The sequence below is a fragment of the Orbicella franksi genome, chromosome 10 (genome assembly GCF_964199315.1).
Source record: "Orbicella franksi chromosome 10, jaOrbFran1.1, whole genome shotgun sequence".
Classification (NCBI taxonomy): Eukaryota; Metazoa; Cnidaria; class Anthozoa; order Scleractinia; family Merulinidae; genus Orbicella; species Orbicella franksi.
Window position 1 is genome coordinate 8,440,073 of NC_138154.1, and position 19,529 is coordinate 8,459,601.

The following is a 19,529-nucleotide window of genomic DNA, read 5'->3' on the forward strand; positions in this document are numbered from 1 at the left end:
ACAATAATAGTGATTAATAACAATGACTTCTTTTTACTTCTTGTCTCAGAAACACAAGTTCCATTCAAGCAGTTTGTTTGTCAAGGGCGATATTTGAAATTCAATGTGCACCTGTGATACACTTGAAAATAATGTTCATTAAATCCACTAGCCAAACCTTAATTTTTACAGGGCTGTGGCTAGTTGGCCCTTGTTAGTAACGCATTAGATAAGAAAATTTACTGCACTTGAACCCACCAAAAAGAGGAAGTCATTTTTGCTGTCAGGGCTGCAGAGGTCTGGCCTAAAGTCCTTGACGTATTGCTTGAGTAGCCGACACAGTTCTCTGTCCATCTGCAGGAGGGCAGAGGCAACATTAGTCATTAGCTTCCTCGAGAATCACTCTGAAGAAAAATAGACAGTGTCAGGCTCAAGCAGAACCAAAGTTATGTTGAAAGCTCCCACAAAAAGAACTTAAGCACCAAGCTACGATTGTCACACAATGCTTCATGTCATTGTATGTGAAATTTGCCCTGGCTTGTGCTTGTAACCTAGGCAGAATAGAGTTGTGGTTGTTTTCATTGGCCTGTGAATCATAGCATCAACTTAAACAGTGCTGTTCACACTACTAACCTCCAACTCGACCTGATCATGCCCAGTGAACTTCCGCGTCTTGTATGTGGATTGTGACTGCTCCAGAATGCTGCAGACGAGTGACGTTTTGTTCGGGATAGTCACTTGCACAAAATGGAACCTGCAGGTTTTCAGCGTGCAACATTTCTAAGGTTCACATCTCCAAGCCATGAGATTGTGGGATATTTGTGTACAAGGCGATCAGCAATATTTCTGCGGCCTCATGACCTCTATGCCTCCTGCCCCTGGCCACCTCAAAACGAGACCTCTGCAGCCAGCAAGCTTCCAAAATCTTGTCCCTGAAATATGCAAGGCAGTCAGTAACCCTGCACTGTAGAGAAATCTTCACATAACCGGATTTCAGTTAGGTCGAGCTTTGTGTAATTGCTTCATTTAAGTTAATGAGGCAATGATAATCGGTGGACCCTTGCATTTTGTAGTGGTGACAGGATCTTTCATTCACAGATAGTCAAGTCTATCTTAAAAATAATGTAAAATGCATACTTGTTACAGCAAAAGTTACTTAAAAGAAGTGCAAACATTTGAGCCCAGAATTCGTCGGCAAAAATGCTCACCCAATCAGCAAACTGTTAGCCAGACAGCTCAAATGTCACAGTTGCCTTGCATGCAACAAAACAATAGCCAGGGGTGTTTGCCTTGATTGGACAGGGGGGAAAAGAAAGGTACCATAACCATCGTCTTAAAACTAAAGTGCATAGAACAAACTTAAAAGATGTGCGAACGTTTGAGCACCACATTTGCCAGAGAAAGAGTGCACGCAGTCGGCACACTGTTAGCCAGACAGCTGAAATGTCACAGTTGTCTTGCATGCGACAAAACAATAGCCGGGCGTGTTTGCCTTTATTGGACAGGGGAAAAAGAAAGGTACAGTAACCACTGTCTTACAACTAAGGTACATAGAACAAACTTCAAAGAGATTGGAACATTTGAGCCCAGTGTTCGCCAGGGAAAATGCTCAGCCAATCGGCAAACTGTTAGCCAGACAGCTGGAATTACACAGCTGCCTAGCGCACGACAAAACGATAATCAAGTTCATTCATAAATCAAATACTTTCTTAATTCCCGCAAGAAGAAATTAAAGACTTTCTGGTATAAGATTTCTGGGTCCTAAATTTTTCAATTCATTAAATATCAATATACAAAGTGTTGCTGACATTTCTTCGTAGCTGATTCACCACTTGTAAATAATACTTTTTTGCTGCTTGCAAATACTGAAATTCTCTGAAAATTACTTTTTTCATCTCTTTAACTCCCATTTTTGTACATTGAGTGTCTGTTTGTATGTATTTATTAGAATTTTTTTCTGGCAAATAAATAAACTGTTCAGCTGAGCAGACTATAAAAATAAGAGCAAAATGTTTTTCATTGAATAATAACAAAGTGATTGCATTATGCAATGTTAGGTTTCAAGTTTCTTTTTGACCTAGTATGCAAATTTGTGTACAGTTTTTCAGCACAGAATACAAAATTTGTCCTCGCTCCAGTGGCTTTTGGTGCAGTCACAAACATCTTTACTCAATTTTAATTGTACTAAAGACTTGTTTTTAAAATAGCAGGAGTACATTCGGCAAAAGATGCAGTGCAAAAATATCACAATCTTGTAGTCCCTGCTGGAATGTAATTCTATATTCTGTTCTAAACATACTCTGGAAAGCCTTGGCAACTCCTTGCACGATTTTTCAGTAAAAGACAAAAGATTTTCATCGATTAAGGGTTTGGTACTGTAATAAATAAAATCAAAAGTTTTGAAAAGACTAAGTGGGCGACAATTTGAAGATTTATTGCATAAAAGTCCAATGCATGTGTGCGCTCATGACAGTGCGACGTTTTGCTGGGCAGATTTCTCGTTCGACAATATGATTTCCTAAAGCCTTGTTGATTCTGTACAAAGGTAATTTCACTTGGTGTTTTTGGTTTCTCAGTCCTTGATTCTCGTTTCTCGCATCCTCCATATGCTAGTCGAAATAAAAATTCACCAAACATACTATTGCTACCTGTTAACATAGGTTCTTAGTCCATCTTTAACTTATTTCGAAACAGCAGAGGGCCTCTCCTCACATCATAATATTGAACACAGAAGTTAAATATGGGCTGCCATTGAAAACACTCAGAAAAAACTGTCAACCAATGCTTTTAAGATATTGGTAAAAAAAGGTTAAGTTTGCATGCAAGCCTAGTGGCCCATCAGGCTGGAGTTTATCCCAGTTTCCTTAGCAAGAAGCAACTTAGAGTATTTTTACTTTGTACTCCAGGATGGATCCCTCAGCATTATTTCACCAGTACCCATTTAAGCACTTGGGTGGAGAGAGGAACTGTGAGAGTTGAGTGTCTTGCCCAAGAACACAACACAATAACGTGGCTAGGGCTAGAACCCAGGCACACAAAACTGTGTCTGCATTTTCAATTTCCATACGTTTTTGTATGAACATGGAAACTTAAAATGGAAAATGGAACAGTTTTAGGCTTTTAAGGTATACAGTAACCTTAGAAACAATAAAGGCACGATGTATAAGTACAGGTACCCGAATCACTCTCAGGAAGATCTGATATACATGTAGCTGGTCCAAATGTAGTTTATATGCAAATAAATATTAAAATCATTTTGTTGAACATACAAATGAATGGGTTTCTTTCCACAAGTAAACTGTTGGGTAAATCGAGCAGTGTGGACTACACATAAACAGTGTGTGTGGTAAAACTTTTTTCTTAATGGATGTCAAAATGAAGACTTCATATGCATATGTATGTACAAAGGGGAAAGTGCATGGAGTGTCTACTGACTCGGAAGGCAAACATTCTTTTTCAATTCAGAAACTCAGTAGTTGCTCATGTTGTGTGTACAAGTACACATCTTCAAGCTTCAGTCCTCAGACCCTTAATTATAGCTTACTATTTGTAAATGTTCTGGTTACATTGATGTCTGGATTTTGAGTTGGAAGTTGCTGTGTCATTCAATGAATATGTGACCTAAATCACCTGACCTAACATTGTATTTTACATGTTTGTATAGCAAACATTTTTCATAGCTGTTTCGAGAAATTATACCGGAAAGCATGAGAAGAATCTTCATGAGGTTTGATAATGACAAAGTGCATTGTTGCTCTCTCAGCATGTGAGCAATGCAAAGTTTATTATAAATTGATACATACCTTGGATTTCACTTCCACTAGAACTTGATCCAGGCACGTCAGGAGCAGATGTGCTTTTGATATCTTCTACTGTTTTCCACTCTTTGAGACTTGATTGAAATAAAGTCTACGATGATGATGATACTGCATATGACTTAGTAACTGCTGGCAATGACCAACACTACTGCCTACACCTTTCATGCTTCTTGCAATCTGAATGCAAACATTTCCTTTCATTCTAAATGATTCCTTTCTCTTCATGAAGTTGACAGACTTTTGAATATTCCAAAGGAGATATACCTAAAATAAAAGAGGATTCAAAGAAAACAGATTGAGGCTGATTGAAGTGAGATGTTAAGTGTCAAAGTGATAAGCGTTGCACATGCGGTCAACCGACTGTTACCATTGGCAACAGATGAGTCAGCAGGAGTCAGCGTCGTTTGCCAGAAGGCGGGAAATTTGTGGAAAGGAAAGTTGTCGACACATCCACACCACAGTCCGTAATTTTGTCCTGCTGCGACTGATTGTCATTGATTCATTGAACACAGAAAACAAAGAGATCAGAGTATTAGATCCTGAAACCCCAAGAGCTGCACCGAGAGATACAGATATTGTTCCAGCTTCAAAGAATGATAGTGATGTTGTGTGAAAACTACTGGCATAGGCCTCGAAGATTCACGACCAAAATAAGCAGTTGAGGAAGGAGATGGAAGACCTAAAGACAAAACCTTCACAGAAATCGAGAGACTACAACTCTGAGTGCTCAGTAAGTAGTTATTCTCTTAATTTTTAGACCTATTACAGAAACTCAGATTTGAATTTGCTGCTTGACAAACAAAGAAAATGTCGAGGTAATTTGAAGAGAAGCGATTTTTGCTTTTGAAAGCATTTTGTTGTGATCAAAACGAACTACAGAACTAAACTAACATACATGTGTTTCTTTGTTGTCTTAGTCAATTCGGTCCCTATTTTCTCTTCCAAAGCCAGAACTTTACGTTCTATCAATGTTTAAGAATTTACTCCAAAAAAAACAACGAAAATTCAATCTCCATTAGTAAACTTTCTATACTTGCAAACATTTTGCGAGTCAAAGGCACAAGATTTTTATCAGGGCCTGACCATATCCGAAGTCGTCCAAAGACATTCGAGGATGTTCCAACGCTCCAAAGATTTTCGGGTCCCACTTCCACGATGTGCTTTGGCAAACACAACTTCGTCACAAGTACTTTTTCCTTCTAAAATAAGAGAATTTGGGGGAAGTACCTTTGAATTCTAAATGTACTTTTCTTTTCATTCACTGCTTGAAGTCTACCTATTTTTAGAAAATGGGTCAGTTAAGGCTGTAATCTAAAGGTCACTCCAAAACAGGTTTTTTTTTTCCGGCAACGCTAATAAAGACCTACTAAGTTCAGCCACTCACTGAAGTTTCAGCCTCTAACGTGCAGGTTTTCCTTAGGAAATTCGTCTCCAAAGAAGCCTAAAATTTGAACATCCTTGCTGCCATTTTGAACAGCACTCAGCAGCCTGGTAGCGCTTTCGTGATGTCATTCAGTCCAAGAGATTTTGTCCAAGTGGCTTCCAAAGAACCTTTTAATTACCACTCTGGGTTATGGCTGCTCTTGAGCCATATTATTTTGAGCCAAACATGTTTGAAACTCCAAAATGATAGCAGTGAAGATAGTGAAGTGGATAATAGCTTGGAAAAAATAGATTTTGCTGACCTTGTGAAGGATGCCTAGTCAGTTGCAGGTTTTTCTCCTTCCACCAATTTAGAGTCAGATGGAGTGACATCACATAAACATGGCCTGGCTGCCAAGACAGTTTCAAAATGGTGGCCTCCGAAGTCAGTTCTTTTGAGACAAATTTTTTCAGGATAGCAGGCACTTCAGAGGCTGAAACGTTAGTGAGTGGAAAAGCTGAATGTTTACCTACTTACTTGTCAAATTAGACTGCGGGCAATCACTCTGCTCTTACATCAGGGGCAGAGAAGGTGAAAATATTGAAAGCGTGCATTACACAAGCAGCAAGGCTGTGAGATATGTGGAGCGTGGGAACCGGAAGAATAGGTTCTTCCTCTGGAGTCTCTGAGCTAGTACTTTTACTACTTGTTTATCCTTGCTGACTTTACTTAGAGAGACTGCTTGTAGGCTCGGGTCAAATTAGCATCATAATATCCAAAAAAATGACTCTAAGTATGCTGACGATCAAGTCAAATTCACAATTTCAAATCCCGATTTGCCCTCAACTATAAGTAAGGCATGTCCTGACGAGATTGCTTCTATGTTGTAGCTATATAAAAAAATAGGTCTGCTAAGCATACTTGTGTGGGCTTAGATTTACTTTTATTCCATTAAGTTGGGGTGCTACAATTTTTAAACGTCAGCATTCGGGAGTTAACGTACTACAAGTGAATAGGCCATCACTAGAAAGATAAAGGTATAAATTTAAATAAATAAGGTAATATTGATTATTAGGTATCAGCGTAGGTGAATTGTTATTAATTTTATTGAAGACTATTTACAGATATGAAATTAACTTGTACATGTACTGTCAAGAGGGTTGCTGCAATATCTAAGCCAGTTACACACATGCATTCACTGTAATCACATTCCTGGTTGTGTTGAACTTGTTGCATATCAGCTTGACAACCACAAATCAACCCATGTGCAGTACACCTTTCATTTTGAAAGACCAGTCCATGTTTCTGAGCAAGACAGTTGCAAATATAATGGGTTTTTAAGCTCTTCAATGCTGACCAAAGTGCATCTCACAAATAAAAGGGATATCCCATGCAAATCCCCGAAGTTAAATTAAAAATATGTCAAAGATGTGCTCTGACATCTTTAAAACTGTAACAAACAACAATTGTAGTAGCAATGATGTAATACATCAAGCATGAAAGACCATGTTTAACCACATTTCCAAATATAGAGAAGAGTTTAAAATATAACACACAGCTGAGAATTTTTGATGAAATTTGAGGTGTTGGAAATGTGATGGAATGTGGTCTTCGGTGTTTGACACATGATGTACACAAGTACACCTATCTTCTCAATTGAAACTAAAACTAGGGAGAAAAAGGCGACTCAAAATCACATCTATGCCAAATAAAATCAGATATCCAAACACCATCACAGTTATGATTTACATTGTTTAGACTTGAGGAATTATTGATGTGTTTGAGAAAATTATTTCAAAATGCTTCAGCAGTCAATTTTAAAAAGACACATATTTTGGGCATTGTTTGATGTCAAGAGTAAAAAATTATGAACAATGTATTAAATTGCATTACACTGAATTGAATGTACATTCTAGCAAAAACCAAAACTATTCCGGGAATATTAGTTAACCTCATTGTAACAGTTAACGCCAAATACACATTTTTTTGTACGGAATTAATATCTTGTAGAACTGTATAGGCTCGATCCAATAGGCATATTCTGAGTACATTGTCTTCTATTTGATTGTAAATTTTAACAATCAAGTGAACATAATTTGCAACACACTGTTTACCAACGTTCACCAAAATGTTCTTCTGTCAGTTCCTTGACTTGTGGTCAGCAGACACAGTGGTTGTTGGATTAGTGTTATTAAAATAATACTACAGGGCCTGGATTGTTCTAAAAGTCATTCACTTCCCCTTACAAGAATGGGATGTAGACAAAATGTAGCCCATCATTTCTAAGCATGTCCAGAATTTGTTTCATTGTTGTCAAGTAAAACACACTTAGCTAAGACATGGCAAGTATCCATCCCCGTTCAACATGTAATAAGGCATCCTTCGCTTCCTCGACCGGTATTGCTCAATTGATGTCCCCATACTTGCAGTTAATATTGTCATGTAGTTACAAACAGCTCCAGTTTGAGTGCATTCACAGCTGCTCAAAATGACAACACAGTACAAGTACATTCATGTACATATGATTTACGTGATAACAGTAGAGTCCAGTAGCTGACACTTGTTTGGGTAAAGAAGGTGAGTGCTTGCGAAAGCGAATACTTCTCCCTTGCAATCCACAGTGATTTCTACCAATTCGTTTTGACAGCATACCTCATCAACTAACATACTCTTTTAATTTTGAATTACCTGCTATTCATCAGAATTGGAGATCCGTAAGGGAGGATAAAACGAGGAGAACAAACAACAACTTTGAGAAGCACCAAAGGCAAATCATGCGAAATAATCCATTAAAGAGGATAAGTATAGTACAACAATTGTATGAGGCCAGTTTGATAGTTATTTTGTCTTTGATGTTTCAGGACGGGTCACTTAAATCCATAACCGCAAGAGAAAATATGATTAATAATATATACTACATGAGTGTATACACAGTCCTTTACAGTCTTTGAATGTGTGTTGACAACGAATCTTTGAATCGATACTCTTTTGTGTAACTGAAAAAAGGTACGATAAGCCTTTCTTCACTAACGTTTTTGCAAAATTTTCTTACACTGAGTAAATGAAAATAAATTAAATTCTTTACTGTGATTAACTTTATCAACTGTATCAAAATGTGCATCAATTTTCTCTGGCAAGGAAAATGCCAGCTGGTAACATAACAAATACAGTGGCAATAACTACACAATAAAATGTTTATTTCTTGAGTCGAAATTTTTTTGAACTAGAAGTGGAATTCTTTGAACAATAATTCACGTGATCGAAATTATTTTGGTTTTATGTTCAACTTGATGGATAAATATGCATTGTTATTTTCCAGTGTTTCAGTAGTTCCTTGCTCAATTTCTTTTTCTTGTATGGTGCTTTTATTTTTTTCCTCTTGTTTGAAGTTTTCATATGTTGGTGCAAACCCATGCTTTAGAGAAATTCCTTTTCCCATTGCTCTATTTCCTGTGATAAACTCTTGTGAGCAGCAAGCACTTGTGTCCGAACACAGGCCAAAGTATCTTTGTACTTGTCATGGCAGTACTTGTTGTTTCTGTTTCGTTTTTCATGCAGGGCTTTTCTTACTTTGTTAAGTGTTTTTACTAGAGATGTTGTGCCTAACACCTTGGCAACAGACATGGCAAGTTGTGTTTGGAGGATGTTACCTTCTGACTGATTTTTCTCCATTTCTGTTAACTTAGGATCCTTTTCTGCTTGCTGATGGAAATCATTATCTGCTGAGTTACTTGCATCATGGAGATTTGTGGTAGGAGGAACACCTGGTGAGTTGATATGACAATTTGCTGTTGTTTGATCTAGACTGCCTTCTTTTCCACTCCTAAAGTGTGAAAGTATAGTTACTGTAACAAAATTCCATCATGTCAGAAAGATAGAAAACAGAAAATAGGAAATCGACTGACTTGAAGAATTTGGATTAAAAGAAAAAATAATGTAGAAACAATATGTTTTCTAGGCTGGGGCCAACCGCCAGTTTAAAACTTAGACGCTTTGATACATTTCTTACCCTTGTAAAGCTACGGAGCATGTATAGCTGAAACAGTTTCGCTAATCTCAGTTATCACTGCTATTCAGTAAGCGAAGTGGCTATGCTCGGCAGCCCAGAAATGTCTGAGAGTCAGAAATGTTCTTAGATTTTCCACGGAAAGCCTAATTCAAACCTGTTTAGGGTATTCTCTGTATACATGTTTGTTGCTCAGCGACATGGACTTCAGCCTGGGTGAACCAGAAAGGATATGTAACATGTTCCTATAATGTCGCACACAATGGAAAAATAACTATGACGATTTTCTTACAGATGCCGAAGCACTTGGCAACTGTATTGCATTGACTTGAGCCTGGATGAACCAGAAAGGATATGTAACATGTTCCTATAATGTCACGCACGACGGAAAAATAACTATGGTGATTTTGTTACATATCCCGAGGCACTCAGCAACTGTATTGCATCGACTTCAGCCTGAATGAACCAGGAAAGGATATGTAACATGTTCCTATAATAACACACATGACTGAAAAATTGTGTGGCTTTTGTAAAATATCCTGTAGCACTCAGCACTGTAGAAATACTGCAAGGATAATATGTGGCTATATGGTGATATTTGTCTTTTAGAAAACTAGTGTACCAGGGACTTCAGTCTAGGGTCTAACCCACGAATAAAAATAGTGATTTAACATTTTAGTAGCTGTGTAGTCCCCATGCAATCTAAGCACGACAAAACATATAAGTTGTGATATAAATAAAGGACTAATCAGATGACCTAACTTGGTGTGTTCAGCTTGTTGAGTTTTGAAGCTGTTGTCTTGATTCGATGCTCTAGGAGGTTGGTCATGTCATGGGCAGCGCTAGCTGAAGACACTTTCTCGGTTCTCTCTGTTGTTCTTGGGTGAATGAATTCATGTATAAATCAATCGTGGTTGGCGGTTTCGTTTGGGTTTCAACAACTTTTAGTTTAAGCGACAACCAATCCAAATGTACAGGCAGGGCAGCATCTTTGTTGCCCTTCCCATGAAAGAAAACCCGCGCATCTTCTGTAACTCCGTGAGGCAAATTCGATTGGAAACTGGCTCAATTTCACGCAAATGCGTCAGCAGAAATGCCATATCTTCTAACTCAGAGGCAAATCTCGTTTGCGTCCGTTTTCAACAACCAATGATGGGTTCATTTGAAGTCGAAGTCCTTAGTATGTATGACTGTGCAATATTCCCACGTTGTGAAAATTTATGATAAAATATCAATTGTCTGGCCAGATCATATCTGAAAATAACCAGGTTACTTTTGTAGAGAATTAATTTCTCTCATTGAAAGCAATTATCGCAAAACCACAATAAAACCACAAAATTCTTGCAGTGACAGCAACATAACAGATAAATGACGTAACCCCGTAGCAACCAGACCTGGTGAAGTTTTGAGCTTCCGGTTAGCTCTGGCTTGTGATGTCTTCATCACCAGACAAAGAAAGATCAATCTGGTTGTCTGCATCAGTTTGGTTTTCTTTGGTGTTATGATCTCCTGGCTCTGGCCATTCCTCATCTCTGAACACTGTAATACTCAGTATATGCTAGGTACCCATCAGTGTTGTAGACTTTCATTTTCCTTATAGGTAAGTGGAGGTTACCTTGGTTCAAGCACTCTTCCCACCTTTCCCTAAGATAGCTGCCTTCACTCTCAGAGGAAGAAGAGCAAAAGTGGTGCAGAGGGGGGCCTTGCTCTGGCCATCCTTTCCAGCACAGAATACAATTCCGTTGCCATCTTCATTAATGTGCCACCACACTCCTTTTCCACACAAGAAAATCACTGATGGTTTCTAAATGAGCCTGATAAAGTTCATTGTCAAGAAGTTCATAGGGAATTACTGTGTCAGGGAACTTTAGAAGGTTACTGGCTAACTTTCCAATCCTTGACGGCTGTTTGAGAAAGCTACTTTTGATTGATTTAAAGGAGCTCAGTCACGGTTTGCACATATTGAAAAGTTTAGCCTCAATTTTTCAAATTCGTCATTTGTAATCCGTGTCAATCTTCTCCATCCTTAGCCATCCTTGTTTCTTTATGTTTTATCATTATCTCTTTGGTGTTTCTCCGTCTTATTAAACTGTAATTCTCAGGTTTCCTACCATTTAAAGGTAATTTTGTATGTGGCCAAAATAACTCAAAATACCGTGACTGAGCTCCTTTAAAATTTCTTTCCGCTTGAGCATGAACTATGCAGTTGGGAATTATTTGCTCTGGATGGCCATTGGAGGTTGTCTTGCTAATGGCATTTATGGTGCTGAATTCTCTTTCCTCCTTCTCTGTGTCTACAGAACTAAGTGAAATTAGACATGATGTGAAGGGGGCATAGGAGGTGATGCTATGATAATATATACCATAGAGTTTTCTCCGTGTCAGGACTTCTGTGGTGTTAAATACTTTTTGAACGGCAACTACGTGGCAGAATGTCACATTATGTAAGCGTAAAATAAACCGGGGGTGTGCTTGTCTGAAGGAGCTTACAGCAATTCACAGAGTTCTGCAAGACTACACAGTAACCTTCTGATAGTTAGGCAGCAGTTGCTTCCAAAGTGGAGGGCAAGAACAATACAACAAAGACGGTAATCTGCTCCTCTTAACTTTTCTTTTGTGGAGAGCACTGCTTCTATTGCCCCCTCAAACAGTGGCTTTCCTTCATTAGTTAGGTGCTTGGGCAGTTCCTTTAAATGTTATTTATGTGCTCCTAGAGATCATGGAGGGGTTCCACCGGCACAACTTCATATTGGGTCAAGTTAAGGTCTTTCATTGAAGCACTTTGATCAGGAAAACACAGTGCAGGGACTCACTGAATACCTTTTAACTCCTCCCTCAACTGGCTCTGCAAGGCTGGTTTTAGCAAACCATCTGTTGGGAGATTTTGGCCCTTGCACTCTCTAATCATGTCATCCTTACTCATTTGTTGGAGAGGTTGCACACCTCCATTGCTGCTTTCTTTGCCAGCTGGGCCTGCAATAACTTTCTTCCTTCGCTCTTCTAGGGTGATTTGTGGGGCTCTTAGTGATGCTATGTGGTCAGAGTACTGTGTTGATGACAAAGTGCAACCACAGCAACGAAAGTTTCCACCCAATTGCTCCCCACTCTCAACTTCTTGCGATCGATGATCACCATGGAACATCTGACAGATGTCATTGATGATAGTCTTAAACAGATAGATAGTCTAAACTGCCGGTTTAGACTATATTGAGGATTTTGTGACACATCCAGCAGCATGCTAAATAATACCTTAATCGAGAATTACGTTGATTATTTCCAAGAGAAACTTTGAATTAGTTCTCTGCACCTTGATCATTCTGTGCTGAATTTGGACACAAAAAACCCATAGCACAAAATGAACAGACTTGCTGTTGGCATGCATAGCATTTATTTAGCTCTCAGGGTTTTTGGCGGGCTTTTGAGCGAGTGTCAAATCTCATGTACTCGACATTATCTTCATGTTTAGACAAAGGAAGGATGGCTCTTTTTGTGACTCTGGCACTTTACATTAACACTAGCTTCACTTGATGGGCTAGAGTCACTTTTGCTACCCAAACTCTTGTCATCTGAGTGGCGTTTTGATGAACTGGAGGTTGATCTCTGATGCCTCCAATTGTTTGTAGATCTAGGTGTTTGTTTGTCCTCTTTGTCAACAGCACTCTCCTTTGGGGTGTCGACAACAACTTCCCCTTCCTCAGGAGGGAAATTTTTTGACAAGTTGGCCATGCAGCTGCAAAAATGGGTTGAAATAACTTGAAACCTTTAGCAAATTTACGAACAAGTGACAAACAGTGTCATTTTTGAGAGTGAAGGAATTTTTTACATGGGGTGAAGGCTCTAGCCTCATTTTGATTTTGAATGGCTTGAATTTGATGCAAAACCAGGGAGAATACACTATAATAATAATAATAATAATAACCGATTACTTGTCTTCCTACGATGTATAAGATTCTGACATCCATCATAGCAGAACGAACATACACTTTCTTGAATGAACACCAGCTCCTACCATCAGAGCAGAAAGGCTGTAAGAGAGGGAGCTACGGATGCAAAGACCAACTCCTGATAAACAAGATGATTCTGGAGGACTGTAAGACCAAGAAAAAGAACCTATCCACAGCCTGGATAGACTATAAGAAAGCATTTGATAGTGTACCTCATACGTGGATAATAAAGTGCATGGAAATCTATAAGATCTGCCCTGTGACTGTCAACTTTATCGCAGAAAGCATGAAATGTTGGAAGATAATGTTACACCTCAACCACGCTGAAGGGTCAATAACATCAAGGCCTATCAATATCAAAAGTGGAATCTTTCAAGGAGACTCTCTCTCCACTCCTGTTTTGTCTTGCCCTTGCTCCACTGAGCTCATTACTAAAGGCAACCACTTATGGGTATGAAGCCCAGGGTAGAACAATCAGCCACCTCTTTTATATGGACAACCTAAAAACATATGCAAAAAGTGACAGCCAGCAAACCGGCCTACTCAATATTATAAAGACATTCAGCAATGATATCAAGATGGAATTCGGACTGGACAAATGCGCTAAAGCCACATTCAAAAGAGGAAAGCTGACAGAAACTTCCGATTTACAACTTGACATTGACACCTGTATCAAGGAACTAGACCAAGAGAACACATATAAATACCTTGGCGTGGATGAAGGTGATGGTATACAGCATGCCAAGATGAAAGAAAGAGTGAGGAAGGAATACTACCGCAGAGTAAGGATGGTCCTAAAAATGGAGCTCAATGCTGCCAATAGATTTGAGGCAATCAACACCTTAGCTATCCCAGTGGTGACCTACAGTTTTAACATAATCGACTGGAAGATGAGTGAAATCAAGAGGTTAGACACAAAAACAAGAAAACTACTCACCCTATCAAAAATGCATCACACTAAAGCAGATGTAGACAGACTCTACCTCCCAAGAAATGCTGGTGGTAGGGGTCTTATCCAATTAGAAGCCTCCTACAAAACAACCACGATAGGGCTCGATACATACCTAAAGAACACTGATGATGCCCTAATCGAACTAGTGCAAGAACATGATGGCAGAAAGAAATTGTACTCTATACAAAGGCAAGCAGAACAATTCAAACAAGAACTAGACCTAACAATACCAGATAAACAAGCAGAAGAAACAACCACCAAATATGCAAAGAGAACCAAACAAATGACACGAAATAAGACCCAAGAAAAATTAACAAAGCAGTGGGAGAACAAAGCCCTACATGGAAGATACCCAAAGAGAATAAAGGAGGCAGATGTTGACCACCACAAAACCAACCAGTGGCTCAAAAGCAGTGGATTGAAGGCAGAAATGGAAGGATTCATAATCGCAGCCCAAGACCAAAGCCTAGCTACCAGATCATACCACGCCGGCATTATCAAAGACGGTACTAGCCCCCTATGCAGGATGTGTAACAAATACGACGAAACAATTGACCATATCGTGTCTGGGTGTCCTGAACTTGCAAAAACAGAATATACCCACAGAAACGATAAAGCAGCCACGTATATACATTGGAAAGTCTGTCACAACTATAATATAAAGACATCAGAAAAGTGGTATGACCATGAGCCGCAAACAGTTACAGAAAACGAGGATGTCACGATATTATGGGACATGCCAATACACACAGACAGGAAAATAACAGCCAACAGACCCGATATAGTGATTAAAGACCACAAAACGAAAACCTGTAAATTTATTGACATGGCAGTACCATCAGACAGAAACACATCCGTGAAAGTCTGTGAAAAACTATCCAAATATAATGCCGAATGTGGGGCATGAGAACGGAAACGATACCAGTTATCATTGGGGCACTTGGAGCTATCAAAAAGGGACTAGGAACTTATCTTGGAAGAATTCCCGGCCAATTAAGCATCAGTGAACTACAAAAGATAACCTTGCTAGGTACAGCACACATTTTGAGGAGGGTGCTATCAAGCTAAAAACTGGCTATCCCCTAGTGCCCCAGGACCATGGTTTGGTCTCGGCCCTAAGGACTCTAAGCAAACATTACGTGAGGACGATAATAATAATAATAATAATCGATATTTAAACAGGGTGACCCCTTCAGTCGCAGGACTGGTATCAACGGGGGTCCTGTATAACGAAAAATAAAAAGAGCATGTATAAATAATATATATCTATAAAAAACTAACTACTTTAAAAGATACGCTAAAATGTTTAAAAAATTAAAAAGCTTAAAAAGGTAATAGCGTTCTCATAAAAATTGGATATCGAATTGAAAATCTTCTAAAAAATAACCTAAGAAAAAAAATCGGAGATAGCCTTGAAACGTTCCTTAGGTGGCAAAATCTTTATGTTCGTTGGAAGGCTATTAAATGTGCATGCACCATGATAATAAAAAGACTTTTTAGCGACATCTAAATGAAATTTGGGAAGTATAATGTCAGTGATTGACGATTTCAACAAAACATCAGAATATATCTTATTGTATCTTATGGAGGTTTGTGAAGTGAAATTGCAAAACAAAAAAGTCCCCACATGACTCAATACAATACCTGACAAACTATTGTATGCTCTGCCAGATCCTTGCTTTTGCCAGCCGGCATCAAAGTTAACGTTTATTTCTGCTTTGTTTCTGTAGCAAGGTAAAGAAGATTTGGTAAAAATTGGTTAATTCTTTGTCCAGGGACCCAGAAAGTATTTTTAGCGACAAAACCACTATCTTTTAAATTTTTTAAACTGCTCAGAAGAAGCTTTGTAAACATATTTGTTCTGAGATTTTCTTCCTTTTGAAGGGATTTGAGTTTTTCTCTCATTCTTACTTCAGCTACCTACACATAATTCCATTAAATAAAACCTTGTTTTAATTTCAAAACTAAGACTGTATTTTTACGTTGTGGTCTTAGAAGGGTTTGACCACACAAAAGCCTCCACTTCCTTTCTTATGACTCCTGTGCAGGTCTTTTTAGCGACGTGCAAAATCTCCCCAATTGCCTCCTCCTCCCAAAATTTGTACGCTCTTTTCGAGAGCCATGGAATGTTAAGCAAAGTTAGGAGCACATTCATGTCAGTCGCTCGTATTCCAGCATTTATTGATCCTTTGACAAAGCGAAAAACAACCAAAGATAGTTTCAAATTGTAGCGACAGGAGATGACAAATTGGACTACCAGTGTGGGCGGTAACGTAACAATTTACATCAAAATAAATTCGCACATGAGAAAAAGTTCACGGTTTGGGAAGTTGTAAATGAACAAAATACAATCAAAAATTACATAGTCGTAATAACATTTTTACATAGTGAGAAATACTACTCAAAAGATCTTGGCAGAATGAGAAATTGATCAGGCGGCATCCTCAGTCACGTAACACTGGCTGTGTTTTCACAATAACATTGCATTGAAATGGGTTCACCTGTGAAAGGTTTCAAGGACTAGTGTAAGTTGTAAAGAAATAAATAAGGATGAGGAAAAGGGAAATGATAATAAATTTCATGAAGCTGTTGCTGCCTCTGTATTTAAGTCCCATACTGGTCTTCCTGCACTCTTTTTTTTTTGTAGAACTGCGGTGAGTTTACGCGGTCTTTATAGCTTTAAGCTGTGAGCATTCACCGCACTGAATGTAAAGGATTGACCACAGCTCCTGGGTCATTTCATCCACAGTATTTATAATGTTTAAGGTCTTTTTACACTCTGAGCAACCCGCTCTCAATTGGTCAGCTAAAAGCCCTGTTTCACAATCCTTCTGCCATTTCTCCAACTATATTTTGTGCGTTCAGGTCTCCATTCAGGTAATTCCGTTCCATCACTCATTTCAGCGATTTTCTTGGCTTTCATTTCGCGTTCCACCCAAGAAACTTGTCTATGCTTGTTTTTACATTTGTTTCTAATAAACTGGCCGTTCTGCTTTGTTTTATGGGTTTTACTGTAGGTGGCATACCATCCAACTTTTGAAACAAAGCAACAAGCAAAGTCACAAAAATATTAAACTCGTAGGACAGAACCTTCACCCCCATTGCATGAGCTATGTATTGCATGATCTATGCATTGTGTGATGCACAGAAAATGTGTGCATAAACAATAGTAGGCACCATCCTTAAATGGAGGTGTGTTGCATTAAATTCTAATACAACTTTATAAACATACAACCCATTCATCTATCATGTGAAGATCACCAAATCACAGAAAGTAAAGAAAATAACTCAAGCAACAAAACACACATTGAATTGTTTTCTCATGTCCCATCAGTGAACTTCCAGCAAATTAAACCATGCTTGCAAGAACACAGCACACAACCTTGCAAATAGATTTGCAAAATTTTATTGCCTTGCAACATATAAAACAATAAGATCAAATGAACTGAAGTGACATAACTGTTAGTAATCGAATCAGAGGTCTCCTACTGTATTACACATCAGTGCAGGCAGATATCCTATTTACCTTTCCATAAATTGAAGGAAAAGCAAGCTTTCTAGCTTACAAGAAGCCTGAAAAACTAGGTTAATAAGATGTTTAGTATGTGCCATGATGTTCATGCTGTTAGCAGTGCATGTGATTCAGTTTAAGATCTTCAACATTCAGTTTTAAATACAAGCTACTATAAAATTTTAGGAAGTTACTATGAAATCTCAAAATTTTTGTAACGTATTTTGGTTTTACCCAAAAGAACAAGCTTCTTCTCTTTTATTATCTAGAGCTAGGTCTCATTGGACATGCTATTGTCATGATTTTGTCATTTTACCTGTTAAAATATCAATAATTAATATTACCAAAATTCGTGAAGATGTCTTGAAACTACTTAAATGTTTTTTTCAATACCATACTAAAAACATATACAGTGCCTTGTCCAATCCAATTGAGGAACCAGACAACCGTGCCAACTGGTATTTCTTGTAAATGCAGTACAAACCACCCCAGGATTTGTGTTGCATCGGTCAAGAGGTGACAAAGGGCAATTAATTTTCTGGCTCTTCTTGAGCCTCACTACTAAGATTAGCTACTTTAAAAAAAGACCTACAAAATATTTTCTCAGTCTCTATGAAGCAGCTACTGGAGGTGATTCAACTGGTTCTCTGTGAAAGGTTGCTCTTACTGTCAGTTGATTCCTTTGAGGGAGGGATGCCCTATTGGTAACAAATACCCCAGGGTCCTCCCTTCTGGAAAACCTTACTTTGTCCAGTCTTTCAACACCACCAGCTGAAGGTTCATTGAAGGAGGGTAATCAAATGCTCTGTAGCAGGTTTGATGAACGGTCCAATAGAAGAACGGTAGGTCAGGATCGATCCTCTTTTCAAATTCACTCATCACCTTTGGGAACTCATCAAAAAATTCTTTCAAGTCAAAGTTGCTCCCCATGACCTCATGGAAAAGAGAGATGATGAAGGAGGAAAAGGGAAGGCAAAAAAAAAAATAAAAAAATCGAAAAGCCTAAAGACGTAGGTTACTTTCTCGTCCAAAAACTCAAAATTTTTATTTGTGTGCATGCCTGAGCGGAAATGCTGTAAAATGCGATGCTAGTGGAAAGAAAGGCATGCTGTCATGTTGCAAATGCCTTTTTGAGTACATTGGAGCTAATTTGGCCCACATCCAGCCTGAAAATCTCCAAAATGTCCTAAAAATGCGTTTTCAGCAAAAAGCTCCAGGAGTCAATGGGTTAAATTATTCCTATTCATGGTTCTTATTTTCATATTACTTCACGTCCTCTTTCATTTTTTCATTTTCAGGTTACTTATTTTTTTACATTTTGCACTTTTCCTGGTTTTCTGAGGTGTTCCAGGTTTTTTGGGGGGTGTTCTGGGTTTTTGGGGGGTGTTCCGGCTTTTAGGTGGTGTTCCTGGTTTTTTGGGTGTTCCAGTGTTCCTGGAAGTACTACATGCCTACATGGACAACCTTTTGGTTGATGGTTTAATCTTTCTGGCTTTGTTTGTGCAGTAAGTGGCACTATGTGCAAACTCCAACTCCATTTGGAGAAACCTCTAATAATTTCATTTGGTCTCCAACGAGTGGTAATCCACAGGCTTCAAGCTGGTCTTTAGTGCCTTTAGTTGCTAGGAAAACGAGGCCTTTTCCATTAATTGTTTGTTTTGTTTAAAGGAGAAAAGTTTTGAAATAAATGACATGCATTTCTGGCAAAGTTCTACTTTCCATGCCATTTTGGCGGCTACATTGTCAAAGTTAGTTTTTATCCAATTACAAACTTACTCTACAGACATATCTTCAGTCTTTTTTGTTCCACTGCAGCTGTTGGCTGTGGCCATTTGTGTTTCCTCCAACTTTTTTGCTAGAAGAAAATTTCACGTCGCAGCCTTTATTGAACCCAACACTTTCATCTTCAAGTTTTGGCACAAATTACAGCATACAGGGTAATGTCCCTCACTTTGA

General features: G+C 38.5%; 3 protein-coding genes and 1 pseudogene across 3 annotated transcripts in view; 2 read left to right on the top strand and 2 right to left on the bottom strand.

Moving 5' to 3' along the window:
- The window catches only part of LOC145500997 (uncharacterized), a 383,300-nt gene that overhangs the window by 320,387 nt on the left and 43,384 nt on the right, over window positions 1-19,529 (top strand). The window lies entirely within an intron of this gene.
- LOC145501057 (uncharacterized) overlaps window positions 1-19,529 on the bottom strand; it is a 176,870-nt gene that overhangs the window by 129,156 nt on the left and 28,185 nt on the right. The gene's annotated exons all lie outside the window — the stretch shown is intronic.
- LOC145501592 (uncharacterized) lies at window positions 8,988-12,979 on the bottom strand (annotated as a pseudogene).
- LOC145501593 (uncharacterized) lies at window positions 13,106-13,567 on the top strand. The gene has a single exon (XM_081481033.1). The coding sequence runs from the start codon at window positions 13,106-13,108 to the stop codon at window positions 13,565-13,567; it is 462 nt and encodes a 153-aa protein (XP_081337159.1).

Bases quoted from the DNA above. Each gene is read 5' to 3' on its own strand.
- LOC145501593 (XM_081481033.1), top strand. From the start codon at position 13,106: ATGTATAAGATTCTGACATCCATCATAGCAGAACGAACATACACTTTC.